Consider the following 17,066-nt stretch of genomic DNA (forward strand, 5'->3'; position numbering starts at 1 on the left):
CATCCAACCCAACCCAACCCAACCCATGACATTCTAATTCAATCTAGTCCATCCAACTCAACCCAACCCAACTCATTCAACGCAACTCATTTGATCCCAACCCATCCCATCCATCCCACCCCACCCTGCTCTTCACACCCCACCCATCCATCCGTCCATCCATGGATCCATCCATCCATGACCTCATCCCCTCCATCCCTCCCCGTTGCCCGTACCCGGTGCGGGCGAAGTTCCCCCAGTATCTCATGATGCGCCGGCTCAGCGCCTCCTCCTCGGCCGTGTAGTTGAGCCCGGGGTTCAGGGGCTGCCCAAACACGAACTCGATCTCGTAACCGTGGGGAACGCCCATCCAGGGCGGCCACAACAGGTTGGAAGCGCGGTGGTCGAACAGGTAAGCGAAGACGGTGCCGCCGCGCTCGGCCCAGCGCTGGGCGAAATGCATCAACGGGCACACCACGTTGTGGTCGCCCACGATGTCGTCCAGCGCCTCGCGGTTCTTCACGGGGTTATCCTGGTCCAGCCAATCCGTGTACTGCAACACCACGGCCTCGGCCGCCAGCTCGTTGGCCTGCGGCACCCCCAGCCTCACCCCGCCCAGGAACTCCTCGCGGCTGATCAAGCTCTCGTTGTCCTTGCCGAAACCCGGCACGCCGTACACCAAGAAATAGGTGCCTTCATCCTGCACGGCGCCCAGGAGCACCTCGGCGTCGGCGTTGCCGGGTCCGCCCAGCAACGCTTCGGGAGTGTCGGCCAAAAAGTCGCCGTCCACCACGGGCACGAAGGCGAATCGGAAGACGCCCTGCTGCGGCAGAACGGCCGCCTCGTGCTCCACCAGCTGCGGCGGCGCCGCGGCGCGCAGGCAACTCAACAGCTCCGTCTCGTTGGTCACGGCGCCGCCTGCGCCCACGCCGCCGCATCCCACCAGCCGGCCCAACCGCGCCGCTCGCCGCCGGCCTTCGCTCGCCCCCACGGTCGCCCACGGGCCGTTGGGCGAGCCGCTCTGCAGGACGGCGCGGCGGAACAAACCGCGGCTTCCACCCGAAAGCAGGTGCAGCCCCACCGAGGCCGCGCCGGCGCTCTCCCCGAACAGCGTCACCGCGCCGGGGTCGCCGCCGAAAGCCGCGATGTTGGCTTGAACCCAACGCAACGCCAACCGTTGGTCAAGTAACCCGACGTTACCGGGGGCTTCGGGGTGACCCGGTAACGCCAAGAAACCCAAAGCGCCGACCCGGTAATTCATGGAGACCACCAAAACCTCTTCGGCCGCCGCCAGGAATCGTCCGTCGTACACGTCCAGCGAGGCGGCTCCGCTGTAGAAACCCCCCCCGTAAATCCACACCAAAACCGGCGCCGGCGCCGCCGGGCGCGGCACCGGTACCCAAATATTGAGATACAAACAATCCTCGCTCATCTCGCGGTTGGGATTCCACATCTCGGAGCCGCCGAATCCCTGGGAACATGGTGTCGACGGGTTGGAAACAGGCGTGGGGGTGGGCGAAGGCGTCCAGGACACCCCCCCAAGGCCGGGCGGGACGAGGGGGGGAGAAACGCAGGGGTCCCACGGGGGGTTCGGCGTAAGGGATCCCCAAAAACGCCGCCACGCGCGAGGAGGGGCCGGCGGCCACGTGGAAACCGCGGACGGCGCCGGTTGAGGTGGCCACCACCAGGTCCTCGGTGGCTACTTGGGAGGGGGTGAGGAGGAGGAGGAGGAGGAGGGGGAGGAAGAGCTGGATGGGGGTGGGGGGGGCGGTGATGGGCGACCCCCCATGGCGGCGGAGGCTGCGGAGAGAGAAAGAGAAAATTTGGGGGTGGGGGCAAGGGGGGGGGGGGTTTGGGGATCTCTCGGGGGTGGGATTTGGGGAGGGGGATCCTCATTTGGGGAGGGGTCCCCATTTGGGGAGGGGTCCCCATTTGGGGTGGGATTTGGGGAGGGTCCTTTTGGGGAGGATTTTGGGGGTTCATGGGGGGGGTTTGGGGAATCTGCTGGGGGTGGGAATTGGGGAGGGGTCCCCAGTGGGGGTGGGATTTGGGAAGGGGGATCCTCAATTGGGGAGGGGTCCCCATTTGGGGTGGGATTTGGGGAGGGGTCGTGATTGGGGGGAATTTTGGGGTGGATCCTTTTTGGGGATGGTTTTGGGGGATCATGGGGGGGGTTTGGGGATCTGCTGGGGGTGGGATTTTGGGGGGAGGGGGTCCCCATTTGGGGAGGGGTCTCTAACTTGGGGGAGGGGTCTCCATTTTGGGGGAGGGGTCCCCATTTGGGGGGGATTTGGGGTTCGTGGGAGGGGCCCGTGGAAATTTGGGGGGCGGGGGTCGATGATGACGGGGAGGGGGGAGGGTCCCCAAATTTTTGGGGTTCCCCCCTCAGGGTTGTGACACCCCTCCCCCACCCCCCTCCCAGTTTATCCCAGTCCTTCCCAGTGTCCCCCTCCCCCCCCCCATAGGGACCCTCCCCCTCCCCTCCCCGCCCCCTCCCCCACCCCCCATGGGGCAGGTGGTGGATCCCAAAATAGTCCAAAAATTCCCGGCCGGAAGCAGCCGGAGGTGGGGGAGGGGGGGAGAGGGGAGGGGGGGATCCGGGCCCTATGGGGACCCCTCCCCCATCCCCTATAGATCCATAGGGCCCCTCCCCCCCAAGCCCCGCCCCACGGAGCCCCTCCCCCCACCCCGAAATGGTGCCGGGAGGGGGGGGGTCCAGGTAGGGTGGGGGAGGGGCTGGATCTTGGGTGTGTCCCAAGGGTGGGGGAGGGGCGATGGTGGTGGTCCAGGTAGGGTGGGGGAGGGGCGATGGGGGGGGGTCCCAACGGTGGGGGAGGGGCGATGAAGGGGGTGGGGGGGTTCAAGGGTGGGGGAGGGGGGTCTCAAGGGTGGGGGAGGGGCGATGGGGAGGGTTCCCAAGGGTGGGGGAGGGGCGGTGTTGGTGGTCCAGGTAGGGTGGGGGAGGGGCGATGACGGGCGATGATTGGGTGGGGGGGGTCCCAATGGTGGGGGAGGGGCGATGATGGGGTGGGGGGTCCCAAGGGTGGGGGGGGGGGAATGGGGGTCTCAAGGGTGGGGGAGGGGCGGTGACGGGGCCGTGTCCGCAGGGCCGGACGGATGGAGGTCATTGGGGTGGGGGAGGGGCGTCCAGGTGGGGGATGGGGGTGGGGGGGGGGGGGGGGAGGGGGGAGGGGGGTCCGAGGGGTGGGGGAGGGGCGGCACCGACCCCTCTCGCACCGCGGCTCCGGCCTCGCTTCGGCTCCGGCGTCTGGAAAATACCGGGGGGGGGTGGGGGAGGGGGAGGGGGAGGGGGAGGGTTAAATTGGGGGGGGGGGGGGAGGGGAGGGGCCAAAGGAGCCGCCCCTCCCCCCTGCGGCATCGCTGCCCCTCCCCCCGCAGTGAGATGGGAGGGGGGGGGGGGGGAGGGGAAGGATGCGCGGCCCAACCCCCACCCGCATCACTGGGGGGGAAAAATTTTGGGGGGGGGGGGGATTTTGGGGGGACTTTTTTGGGGGATTTTTGGGGATTTTTTTGGGATTTTTGGGGATTTTTGGGGATTTTTTGGGGATTTTTTGGGGATTTTTTTTGGGGGGATTTTTTTGGGGGATTTTTTGGGGATTTTTTTTGGGATTTTTGGGGGATTTTTTGGGGATTTCTTTGGGGATTTTTGGGGATTTTTTTGGGATTTTTTTAGGGATTTTTGGGGGATTTTTTAGGGGATTTTTTGGGATTTTTTGGGGGATTTTTGGGGGGATTTTTTGGGAATTTTGGGGCGAATTTTTGGGGGAATTTTGGGGGATTTTTCGGGATTTTTGTTGGAATTTTGTTGGAATTTTGGGGGATTTTTTTGGGGAATTTTTGGGGAATTTTGGGGGATTTTTGGGGAATTAGAGATTTTTTGGGAATTTTTTGGGGATTTGGGGGATTTTTTGGGAATTTGGGATTTTTGGGGGAAATTTGGGTGATTTTTTGGGGAATTTTTGGAGATTTGAGGGAATTTTTGGGGGGAGCTTTGAGGGATTTTGGGGGAAATCTTGGGGGAATTTTGGGGGAATTTTTTGGGGAATTTTTGGGGGGTTTTGGGTCCCCCCCACGACGCCGGGGGGCGCTCGGGGACTCCCCCAGACCCAAATTTTGGGGAGTGGGGTTTTCTGTGCTAAAATTAACCGGGGTGGGGGAGGTGAACGGGGGAGGGAGACAGGTGTGGGAAAGGGCACAGGTGAGTCACGTGATGGGCGTGGCGCTCTCAGGTGTGACAGGGACCCCCCCCCCCCCCCCCCCCGTGTCCCCTCAGGTGTGTCACACCCACACCTGTCCCCCCCCAGGTGTGTCACACCCACACCTGTCCCCCCCCAGGTGTGTCCCTGTCCCCCCCCAGGTGTGTCACACCCACACCTGTCCCCCCCCAGGTGTGCGTTTTGCGGTTCCCGCCGCTGACGTGTCCCAGGTGTGTCCCCAGGTGAGTCCCAGGTGTGTCCCCAGGTGTCCCCTCCCGCTCCGTGCCCGCCGGCCAAGGGTCACCCGCCCCTCCCCCTTCGTCTGGCGCAGGTGAGGCCGCGGTGACGTCACGGGGACACCCCCCGGGGGAGGACTGGGATGTACTGGGATGTACTGGGGAGAAACTGGTGGAATACTGGGAGACACTGGGGGACATTGGGATGTAGTGGGGGGACACTGGGACCTACTGGGATGCACTGGGAGATACTGGGATGCACTGGGAGATACTGGGACGTACTGGGATGCACTGGGATATACTGGGATGCACTGGGATATACTGGGATGCACTGGGATATACTGGGATGCACTGGGATATACTGGGGTGTGCTGGGAGATACTGGGACGTACTGGGATGCACTGGGAGATACTGGGGTGTGCTGGGAGATACTGGGACGTACTGGGGAGCCATACTGGGCCATACTGGGCCAGCTCCGTGTGCCCTCCCCAGGTGAGGTCCCAGCCGTGCCCGCTCCGCTCCCTTTGGGTGGTCAGGGACACACCTGGGGGTGGCACCGTCCCCAAATGTCCCCAAATGTCCCCAAATGTCCCCAAATGTCCCCAAATGTCCCCAGTGTCCCATGGGACCCCTCAGTGTCCCCACCAATCCTGGTGTCCCCTCCTGTCCCCCATCCTTGTGTCCCCACAAACCCCTGTGACACTCCCGTGTCCCCTCCATGTCCCCATCCCCCTGTCCCTGATGGTCACCAGGACATCTCTGTGTCCCCAAACCTGTGTCACCCCCAATCTTGGTGGCATCCCCGTGTCCCCTCCATGTCTCCATCCCAGTGTCCCCATCCTGGTGTCCCCTCCATGTCCCCTCCATGTCCCCATCCCCCCAATGTCCCCCACCCCCTGCCCCCTCCATGTCCCCATCCCGGTGTCCCCATCCCATTGTCCCCATCCTGGTGTCCCCTCCATGTCCCCATCCCGGTGTCCCCATCCCCCCAATGTCCCCCACCCCCTGCCCCCTCCATGTCCCCATCCCGGTGTCCCCATCCCCCTGTCCCCTCCATGTCCCCTCCATGTCCCCTCCATGTCCCCATCCCCCCAATGTCCCCCACCCCCTGTCCCCTCCATGTCCCCATCCCGGTGTCCCCATCCCCCCAATGTCCCCCACCCCCTGCCCCCTCCATGTCCCCATCCCGGTGTCCCCATCCCATTGTCCCCATCCTGGTGTCCCCTCCATGTCCCCATCCCCCCAATGTCCCCCACCCCCTGTCCCCTCCATGTCCCCACCCCCTGTCCTTCCCCCCCCCCCCCCCCCCGTCGCCCCCCCCCAATGTCCCCACGCAGGTGACAACAGTGGATGAAGGAAGTTCCAACCGCACGGGGCGCGGCCGCCGCATTCTCGGGCGTTTGTGTCACCCTCGTGTGTCACTGCCTGTCACCCCCCTCCCACCCGTGCCAACCGCGGGGACAAAGGTCCGGGGCCACCCATTGTCACCCCCTCCCCACCCCCGCCACCCCCTCATATTGTCACCGGCGGCGCTGGCGCGCGCCCAGTCGGTGACAGCACCTGGCCATGGCGGGGGGGACACGAGGGACGGTCCTCGTGGTCCTCACCTGCGTCCTCACAGGTGAGGCTGGGGACGGCGGGGGAGGAGGAGGAGGAGGATGGTGGGGAGAGGTTGGAGGAAGCTGTGGGTGGAGGGTCTGGGAGGAAGAGGAGGAGGATGAAGGGGAGGATGAAGAGGAGGATGAAGAAGAGGAGGAGGAGGAATTGGGGTGGGAGAGGTTGGAAGGGTTCAGACCTGAAGGTTTTGGAGGAGGAGGAGGAGGAGGAGGATGAAGAAGAGGAGGAGGAGTTGGGGTTGAGAGAGGCTGGAGGGGCTCAGACCTGAAGGTTTTGGAGGAGGAGGAGGATGAAGAGGAAGAGGAGTTGGGGCTGGAGGGGTTCATGGTCTGAAAGCTTGGAGGAAGAGGAGGATGAAGAGGATGAAGAAAAGGAGGAAGGTTTTGGGGCTGGAGAGGTCTGAGGGTTCGTGATCTGAAGGGCTGGGAGGAGGAAGAGGAAGATGATGAAGAGGAGGAGGAATATGGAGATAAGGGAGGGGGAAAGGTTGGAGTGGGATGAAGAAGAGGAGGAGGAAGAAGAAGAATTGGGGTTGGAGAGGTTTTGGGGGAGGAGGAGGAGGAGGAGGAAGAGGAGGAAGATGTAGACAATGGGGAGAGGTTGGAGGGGGATGATGAAGAGGATGATGATGATGAAGAGCAGGAAGAATTGGGGTTGGCTTGGAGAGGTTGGAGGGGTCCATGGTCTGAAGGGCTTGGAGGAGGAGGAGGAGGAGGAGGAGGAGGATGAAGGAAAGTGGAGAAGATGGGGGGAGGTTGAGGAGGATCCATGTGGGGATGGTCTGGGAGGAGGAGCAGGAGAAGGAAGAGGAGGAGGAGGAGGAAGAGGAGGAGGATGGTGAAGGTCGCAGGGAAGGGCCTTGGGGGTCTCTGCTCATCCCGGACCCTCCCCTGCAGCCTCCATCGAGGGGACAACGAGGGCCCAAGAGACCCCAACGGGGTCCATGGAGCCCAGAGGGACCACCCCGGACAGCCCAGGGACCACCACGATCACCCTGGAGACCCCCACAGAGACCCCCACCACCCTGGAGACACCCACGACCACCCAGGAGCCGCCCACTGCAACGTCCACCACTCCAGTGACATCTACAACCACCCCAGGGTCATCCACGACCACCTTGGTGAACTCCCCAGAACCTTCCACCACCCCAGGGACCTCCACGGCCACCCCAGAGACGTCCACTTCACCCAACACCCCCCCGGACACCACCAAGATGACCCCATCGACCTCTGCGGCCACCCCAGGGACCACCATGACCAAACCAGACACCTCTTCAGTGTCCACAACCACCTCAGGGACCCACACAAACAACCCTGGGACCACCACGACCATCGCAGACACGATGCCAACCATCCCAGAGACCGCCACCAAAAACCCAGAGACCTCCACGACCACCCCAGGGATGTCTACAACCATCTCAGGGACCACCACAAACAGCCCAGAGACCACCACGAGCACCCAGGAAGCCACCACGACCATCCCAGGGACCACCACAAACAGCTCGGATACCACCACAAATAACCCAGAGACCACCACAAACAGCCCAGAGACCACCATGAGCACCCAGGAAGCCACCACGACCAACCCTGGGAGCACCACAACCAACCCAGAGACCACAACAAATAACCCAGAGACCACCATGAGCACCTCAGAGACCACCACAACCATCTCAGGGACCACCACGACCATTCCCGGGACCACCACGAGCACCCCAGAAGCCTCCACAGTGTCCACCAGCCCTACAGGGCCCTCCACAACCATCCCAGAGACCACCACAAACAACCCAGAGACCACCACGACCATCCCAGGGATGTCTACAACCATCGCTGAGACCACCACCAATAACCCAGAGACCACCACGAGCACCGCAGAGGGAACCACAAACAGCCCAGAGACCACCACAACGAACACAGGGACCACCACCATCAACCCAGCGACCACCTCAACCATCCCAGAGACCACCACAAACAACCCAGGGACCACCACGACCATCCCAGGGATGTCTACAACCATCTCAGGGACCACCACAAACAGCCCAGAGACCACCATGAGCACCCAGGAAGCCACCACGACCAACCCAGAGACCACCACAAATAACCCTGAGACCACCACCACCATTCCAGGGACCACCACGACCAACCCTGGGAGCACCACAACCAACCCAGAAACCACCACAAACAACCCTGGGGCCACCACGACCATCCCAGGGATGTCTACAGCCATCTCAAGGACCACCACAAACAGCCCAGAGACCACCACGAGCACCACAGAGACCACCACAAACAGCGCAGGGACCCCTACAACAAACCCAGGGACCACCACAACCATCTCAGGGACCACCACGAGCATCTCAGAGGCAACCACCACCATCTCAGGGGCAACCACAACCTACCCAGAGACCACCACAAACAACCCAGCGACCACCACCACCATTCCCGGGACCACCACGAGCACCCCAGAAACCTCCACAGTGTCCACCAGCCCCTCAGGGCCCTCCACGAGCAACCCAGGGACCCCCACAGAAAACCCAGAGACCACCACGACCAACCCAGGGATGTCTACAACCATCGCTGAGACCACCACCAATAACCCAGAGACCACCACGAGCACCCAGGAAGCCACCACGACCAACCCTGGGAGCACCACAACCAACCCAGAGACCACGACAAATAACCCAGAGACCACCACGAGCACCCCAGAGAACACCACCACCATTCCAGAAACTATCACAGCCATCTCAGGGACCACCCCAACCATCTCAGAGGCAACCACGACCAACCCAGGGACCTCCACAAACAACCCAGAGACCACCACCACCATTCCAGGGACCACCACGAGCACCCCAGAAACCTCCACAGTGTCCACCAGCCCCTCAGGGCCCTCCACAACCATCCCAGAGACCACCACAAACAACCCAGAGACCACCACGACCATCCCAGGGATGTCTACAACCATCGCTGAGACCACCACCAATAACCCAGAGACCACCACAAATAACCCAGGGACCACCACGACCATCCCAGGGATTTCTACAACCATCTCAGGGACCACCACAAACAGCCCAGAGACCACCACAACAAACCCAGAGACCACCACAACAAACCCAGAGACCACCATGAGCACCCAGGAAGCCACCACGACCAACCCTGGGAGCACCACAACCAACCCAGAGACCACGACAAATAAACCAGAGACCACCACGAGCACCTCAGAGACCACCGCAACCATCTCAGGGACCACCACGACCATTCCCGGGACCACCACGAGCACCCCAGACACCTCCACAGTGTCCACCAGCCCTACAGGGCCCTCCACAACCATCCCAGAGACCACCACAAACAACAAAGAGACCACCACGACCATCCCAGGGATGTCTACAACCATCGCTGAGACCACCCCCAATAACCCAGAGACCACCACGAGCACCGCAGAGGGAACCACAAACAGCCCAGGGACCACCACAACGAACACAGGGACCACCACCATCAACCCAGCGACCACCTCAACCATCCCAGGGACCACCACAAACAGCCCAGAGACCACCACGACCATCCCAGGGATGTCTACAACCATCTCAGGGACCACCACAAACAGCCCAGAGACCACCATGAGCACCCAGGAAGCCACCACGACCAACCCAGAGACCACCACAAATAACCCTGAGACCACCACCACCATTCCAGGGACCACCACGACCAACCCTGGGAGCACCACAACCAACCCAGAGACCACGACAAATAAGCCAGAGACCACCACGAGCACCCCAGAGACCACCACCACCATTCCAGAAACTATCACAGCCATCTCAGGGACCACCCCAACCATCTCAGAGGCAACCACGACCAACCCAGGGACCTCCACAAACAACCCAGCGACCACCACCACCATTCCAGGGACCACCACGAGCACCCCAGACACCTCCACAGTGTCCACCAGCCCCTCAGGGCCCTCCACGACCAACCCAGGGACCCCCACAGAAAACCCAGAGACCACCACGACCATCCCAGGGATGTCTACAACCATCGCTGAGACCACCACCAATAACCCAGAGACCACCACGAGCACCGCAGAGGGAACCACAAACAGCCCAGGGACCACCACAACGAACACAGGGACCACCACCATCAACCCAGCGACCACCTCAACCATCTCAGGGACCACCACAAACAGCCCAGAGACCACCACAACAAACCCAGAGACCACCACAACAAACCCAGAGACCACCATGAGCACCCAGGAAGCCACCACGACCAACCCTGGGAGCACCACAACCAACCCAGAGACCACAACAAATAAACCAGAGACCACCACGAGCACCTCAGAGACCACCACAAACAACCCAGCGACCACCACGACCATTCCCGGGACCACCACGAGCACCCCAGACACCTCCACAGTGTCCACCAGCCCCTCAGGGCCCTCCATGACCAACCCAGGGACCCCCACAGAAAACCCAGAGACCACCACGACCAACCCAGGGATGTCTGCAACCATTGCTGAGACCACCACCAATAACCCAGAGACCACCACGAGCACCGCAGAGGGAACCACAAACAGCCCAGAGACCACCACAACGAACACAGGGACCACCACGACCATCTCAGGGATGTCTACAACCATCCCAGAGACCACCACAAACAGTGCAGGGACCCCTACAACAAACCCAGGGATGTCTACAACCATCTCAGGGACCACCACAAACAGCCCAGAGACCACCATGAGCACCCAGGAAGCCACCACGACCAACCCAGAGACCACCACAAATAACCCTGAGACCACCACCACCATTCCAGGGACCACCACGACCAACCCTGGGAGCACCACAACCAACCCAGAAACCACCACAAACAACCCTGGGGCCACCACGACCATCCCAGGGATGTCTACAGCCATCTCAAGGACCACCACAAACAGCCCAGAGACCACCACGAGCACCCCAGAGACCACCACAAACAGCGCAGGGACCCCTACAACAAACCCAGGGACCACCACAACCATCTCAGGGACCACCACGAGCATCTCAGAGGCAACCACCACCATCTCAGGGGCAACCACAACCTACCCAGAGACCACCACAAACAACCCAGCGACCACCACCACCATTCCCGGGACCACCACGAGCACCCCAGACACCTCCACAGTGTCCACCAGCCCCTCAGGGCCCTCCACGAGCAACCCAGGGACCCCCACAGAAAACCCAGAGACCACCACGACCAACCCAGGGATGTCTACAACCATCGCTGAGACCACCACCAATAACCCAGAGACCACCACGAGCACCCAGGAAGCCACCACGACCAACCCTGGGAGCACCACAACCAACCCAGAGACCACGACAAATAACCCAGAGACCACCACGAGCACCCCAGAGAACACCACCACCATTCCAGAAACTATCACAGCCATCTCAGGGACCACCCCAACCATCTCAGAGGCAACCACGACCAACCCAGGGACCTCCACAAACAACCCAGAGACCACCACCACCATTCCAGGGACCACCACGAGCACCCCAGAAACCTCCACAGTGTCCACCAGCCCCTCAGGGCCCTCCACAACCATCCCAGAGACCACCACAAACAACCCAGAGACCACCACGACCATCCCAGGGATGTCTACAACCATTGCTGAGACCACCACCAATAACCCAGAGACCACCACGAGCACCGCAGAGGGAACCACAAACAGCCCAGAGACCACCACAACGAACACAGGGACCACCACGACCATCTCAGGGATGTCTACAACCATCCCAGAGACCACCACAAACAGTGCAGGGACCCCTACAACAAACCCAGGGACCACCACAACCATCTCAGGGACCACCACGAGCATCTCAGAGGCAACCACCACCATCTCAGGGGCAACCACAACCTACCCAGAGACCACCACAAACAACCCAGCAACCACCACCACCATTCCAGGGACCACCACGAGCACCCCAGACACCTCCACAGTGTCCACCAGCCCCTCAGGGCCCTCCACGACCAACCCAGGGACCCCCACAGAAAACCCAGGGACCACCACGACCAACCCAGGGATGTCTACAACCATCGCTGAGACCACCACCAATAACCCAGAGACCACCACGAGCACCGCAGAGGGAACCACAAACAGCCCAGGGACCACCACAAAGAACACAGGGACCACCACCATCAACCCAGCGACCACCTCAACCATCCCAGAGACCACCACAAACAACCCAGAGACCACCACGACCATCCCAGGGATGTCTACAACCATCTCAGGGACCACCACAAACAGCCCAGAGACCACCACAACAAACCCAGAGACCACCACAACAAACCCAGAGACCACCATGAGCACCCAGGAAGCCACCACGACCAACCCTGGGAGCACCACAACCAACCCAGAGACCACGACAAATAAACCAGAGACCACCACGAGCACCTCAGAGACCACCGCAACCATCTCAGGGACCACCACGACCATTCCCGGGACCACCACGAGCACCCCAGACACCTCCACAGTGTCCACCAGCCCTACAGGGCCCTCCACAACCATCCCAGAGACCACCACAAACAACAAAGAGACCACCACGACCATCCCAGGGATGTCTACAACCATCGCTGAGACCACCACCAATAACCCAGAGACCACCACGAGCAACGCAGAGGGAACCACAAACAGCCCAGGGACCACCACAACGAACACAGGGACCACCACCATCAACCCAGCGACCACCTCAACCATCTCAGGGACCACCACAAACAGCCCAGAGACCACCATGAGCACCCAGGAAGCCACCACGACCAACCCAGAGACCACCACAAATAACCCTGAGACCACCACCACCATTCCAGGGACCACCACGACCAACCCTGGGAGCACCACAACCAACCCAGAGACCACGACAAATAACCCAGAGACCACCACGAGCACCCCAGAGACCACCACCACCATTCCAGAAACTATCACAGCCATCTCAGGGACCACCCCAACCATCTCAGAGGCAACCACGACCAACCCAGGGACCTCCACAAACAACCCAGCGACCACCATCACCATTCCAGGGAGCAGCACGAGCACCCCAGAAACCTCCACAGTGTCCACCAGCCCCTCAGGGCCCTCCACGACCAACCCAGGGACCCCCACAGAAAACCCAGGGACCACCACGACCAACCCAGGGATGTCTACAACCATCGCTGAGACCACCACCAATAACCCAGAGACCACCACGAGCACCGCAGAGGGAACCACAAACAGCCCAGGGACCACCACAACGAACACAGGGACCACCACCATCAACCCAGTGACCACCTCAACCATCCCAGGGACCACCACAAACAGCCCAGGGACCACCACAACGAACACAGGGACCACCACGACCATCCCAGGGATGTCTACAACCATCCCAGAGACCACCACAAACAACCCAGAGACCACCACGACCATCCCAGGGATGTCTACAACCATCTCAGGGACCACCACAAACAGCCCAGAGACCACCACAACAAACCCAGAGACCACCACAAATAACCCAGAGACCACCACCACCATTCCAGGGACCACCACGAGCACCCCAGACATCTCCACAGTGTCCACCAGCCCTACAGGGCCCTCCACGACCAACCCAGGGACCCCCACAGAAAACCCAGGTACCACCACGACCAACCCAGGGATGTCTACAACCATTGCTGAGACCAGCACCAATAACCCAGAGACCACCACAAACAAGCCTGGGACCCCCACAGAAAACCCAGAGACCACCACGACCATCCCAGAGACCACCACAAACACCCCAGAGATCTCCATGACCATCCCAGGCATGTCTACAACCATCGCTGAGACCACAACCAATAACCCAGAGACCACCATGAGCACCGCAGAGGCCACCACCACCATTTCAGTGACCACCTCAAACAACCCAGAGGCAACCACGACCAACCCAGAGACCACCACAAACAACCCAGGCACCACCACGACCATTCCCGGGACCACCACGACCATCCCAAGGACCACCACAAACAACCCAGAGACCTCCACGACCATACCAGGGATTTCTACAACCATCGCTGAGACCACCACCAATAACCCAGAGACCACCATGAGCACCGCAGAGGTGACCACAAACAGCCCAGAGACCACCACGACCATTCCCGGGACCTCCACGACCATCCCAGGGAATTCTACAGCCATCTCAGGGACCACCACAAACAGCCCAGAGACCACCACAAATAACCCAGAGACCACCTCAAATTACCCAGAGACCACCACGACCATTCCAGGGACCACCACGACCAACCCAGGGACCTCCACAAACAACCCAGGGACCACCACCAATAGCCCAGAGACCACCATGAGCACCGCAGAGGTGACCACAAACAACCCAGAGACCACCACAACCATCTCAGGGGCCACCACAACCAACCCAGGGACCACCACAAACAACCCAGTGACCACCACGACCATTCCCGGGATCTCCACGACCATCCCAGGGAATTCTACAGCCATCTCAGGGACCACCACAAATAGCCCAGAGACCACCATGAGCACCGCAGAGGCCACCACAAACAGCCCAGCGACCACCACCACCATTCCAGGGACCTCCACGAGCACCCCAGACACCTCCACAGTGTCCACCAGCCCCTCAGCGCCTTCCACGACCAACCCAGGGACCCCCACAGAAAACCCAGAGACCTCCACAACCATCCCAGGTATGTCTACAACCATCTCAGGGACCACCACAAACAGCCCAGAGACCACCATGAGCACCCAGGAAGCCACCACGACCAACCCTGGGAGCACCACAACCAACCCAGAGACCACCACAAATAACCCTGAGACCACCACCACCATTCCAGGGACCACCACGAGCACCCCAGAAACCTCCACAGTGTCCACCAGCCCCTCAGCGCCTTCCACGACCAACCCAGGGACCACCACAGAAAACCCAGAGACCTCCACAACCAATAACCCAGAGACCACCATGAGCACCGCAGAGGTGACCACAAACAACCCAGAGACCACCACGACCATTCCCGGGACCTCCACGACCATTCCCGGGACCTCCACGACCATCCCAGGGAATTCTACAGCCATCTCAGGGACCACCACAAATAGCCCAGAGACCACCATGAGCACCGCAGAGACCACCACAAACAGCCCAGAGACCACCACCACCATTCCAGGGACCTCCACAAACAACCCAGGGACCACCACCAATAGCCCAGAGACCACCATGAGCACCGCAGAGACCACCACAAACAGCCCAGAGAACACCACCACCATTCCAGGGACCTCCACGAGCACCCCACACACCTCCACAGTGTCCACCAGCCCTACAGGGCCCTCCACGAGCAACCCAGGGATGTCTACAACCATCTCAGGGACCACCACAAACAGCCCAGAGACCACCATGAGCACCCAGGAAGCCACCACGACCATCCCAGGGACCACCACAAACAGCTCGGATACCACCACAAATAACCCAGAGACCACCACAAACAACCCCGGGACTTCCACGACCATCCCAGGGATGTCTACAACCATCTCAGGGACCACCACAAACAACCCTGGGGCCACCACAAATAACCCAGAGACCAGCACGAGCACCCCAGAGACCACCACAACAAACCCAGGGATCGCCACAGGCAACCCAGAGACCACCATGAGCACCGCAGAGGCCACCACCACCATTTCAGGGACCACCACAAACAACCCAGAGGCAACCACGACCAACCCAGAGACCACCACAAACAACCCAGGCACCACCACGACCATTCCCGGGACCACCATGACCATCCCAGGGACCACCACAAACAACCCCGGGACCTCCACAACCATCCCAGGGATGTCTACAACCATCTCAGGGACCACCACAAACAGCCCAGAGACCACCATGAGCACCCAGGAAGCCACCACGACCAACCCAGAGACCACCACAAATAACCCAGGGACCTCCACAACCATCTCAGGGGCCACCACGACCAACCCAGGGATCACCACGGGCACCCCAGACACCTCCACAGTGTCCACCAGCCCTACAGGGCCCTCCACAACCAACCCAGAGACCACCACAGAAAACCCAGCGACCACCACAACGAACCCAGACAGCACCACCAATAACCCGGAGATCACCACGACCAACCCAGAGATCACCACTGCCATTGCAGGGACCACCACAAACAACCCCGGGGCCACCACAACCATCCCAGGGATGTCTACAACCATCTCAGGGACCACCACAAACAGCCCAGAGACCACCATGAGCACCCAGGAAGCCACCACGACCAACCCAGAGACCACCACAAATAACCCAGGGACCACCACCACCATTCCAGGGACCACCACGACCAACCCAGGGACCTCCACAAACAGCCCAGGGACCACCACGAGCACCCCAGACACCTCCACAGTGTCCACCAGCCCCTCAGGGCCCTCCATGACCAACCCAGAGACCACCACCGCCATTCCAGGGACCATCACAACCATCCCAGGGACCACCACAAACAGCTCAGATACCACCACGACCAACCCAGAGACCACCACCGCCATTCCAGGGACCACCGCAACCATCCCAGAGACCACCACCATCAACCCAGAGGCCACCACAACCATCCCAGAGACCGCCACAAACAACCCCAGCACCACCAATAACCCAGAGACCACCACAATTAACCCAGGGACCTCCACAACCATCTCAGGGGCCACCACGACCAACCCAGGGATCACCACAATGGGCCCAGACACCACCACCAATAAACCAGAGACCACCATGAGCACCGCAGAGGTGACCACAAACAGCCCAGAGACCACCACGGGCACCCCAGACACCTCCACAGTGTCCACCAGCCCTACAGGGCCCTCCACGACCAACCCAGAGACCACCACTGCCATTCCAGGGACCACCACAAACAACCCCGGGGCCACCACGACCATCCCAGGGATGTCTACAACCATCTCAGGGACCACCACAAACAACCCAGAGACCACCATGAGCACCCAGGAAGCCACCACGACCAACCCAGAGACCACCACAAATAACCCTGAGACC

The 17,066-nt window shown here is 61.0% G+C and overlaps 1 protein-coding gene across 1 annotated transcript in view; it reads right to left on the reverse strand.

The window, feature by feature from the left end:
- The window catches only part of LOC134055723 (acetylcholinesterase-like), a 4,977-nt gene extending 1,540 nt beyond the window's left edge, over positions 1–3,437 (reverse strand). Inside the window, 4 exon segments of the mRNA XM_062512165.1 lie at positions 216–1,450; positions 1,452–1,681; positions 3,217–3,247; positions 3,432–3,437. Coding sequence (XP_062368149.1) covers positions 216–1,450; positions 1,452–1,681; positions 3,217–3,247; positions 3,432–3,437 — 1,502 coding nt within the window.
- Positions 3,438–17,066: the final 13,629 nt, after the last annotated feature.

This window comes from Cinclus cinclus, chromosome 34, assembly GCF_963662255.1.
Source record: "Cinclus cinclus chromosome 34, bCinCin1.1, whole genome shotgun sequence".
In the NCBI taxonomy this organism is placed as follows: Eukaryota; Metazoa; Chordata; class Aves; order Passeriformes; family Cinclidae; genus Cinclus; species Cinclus cinclus.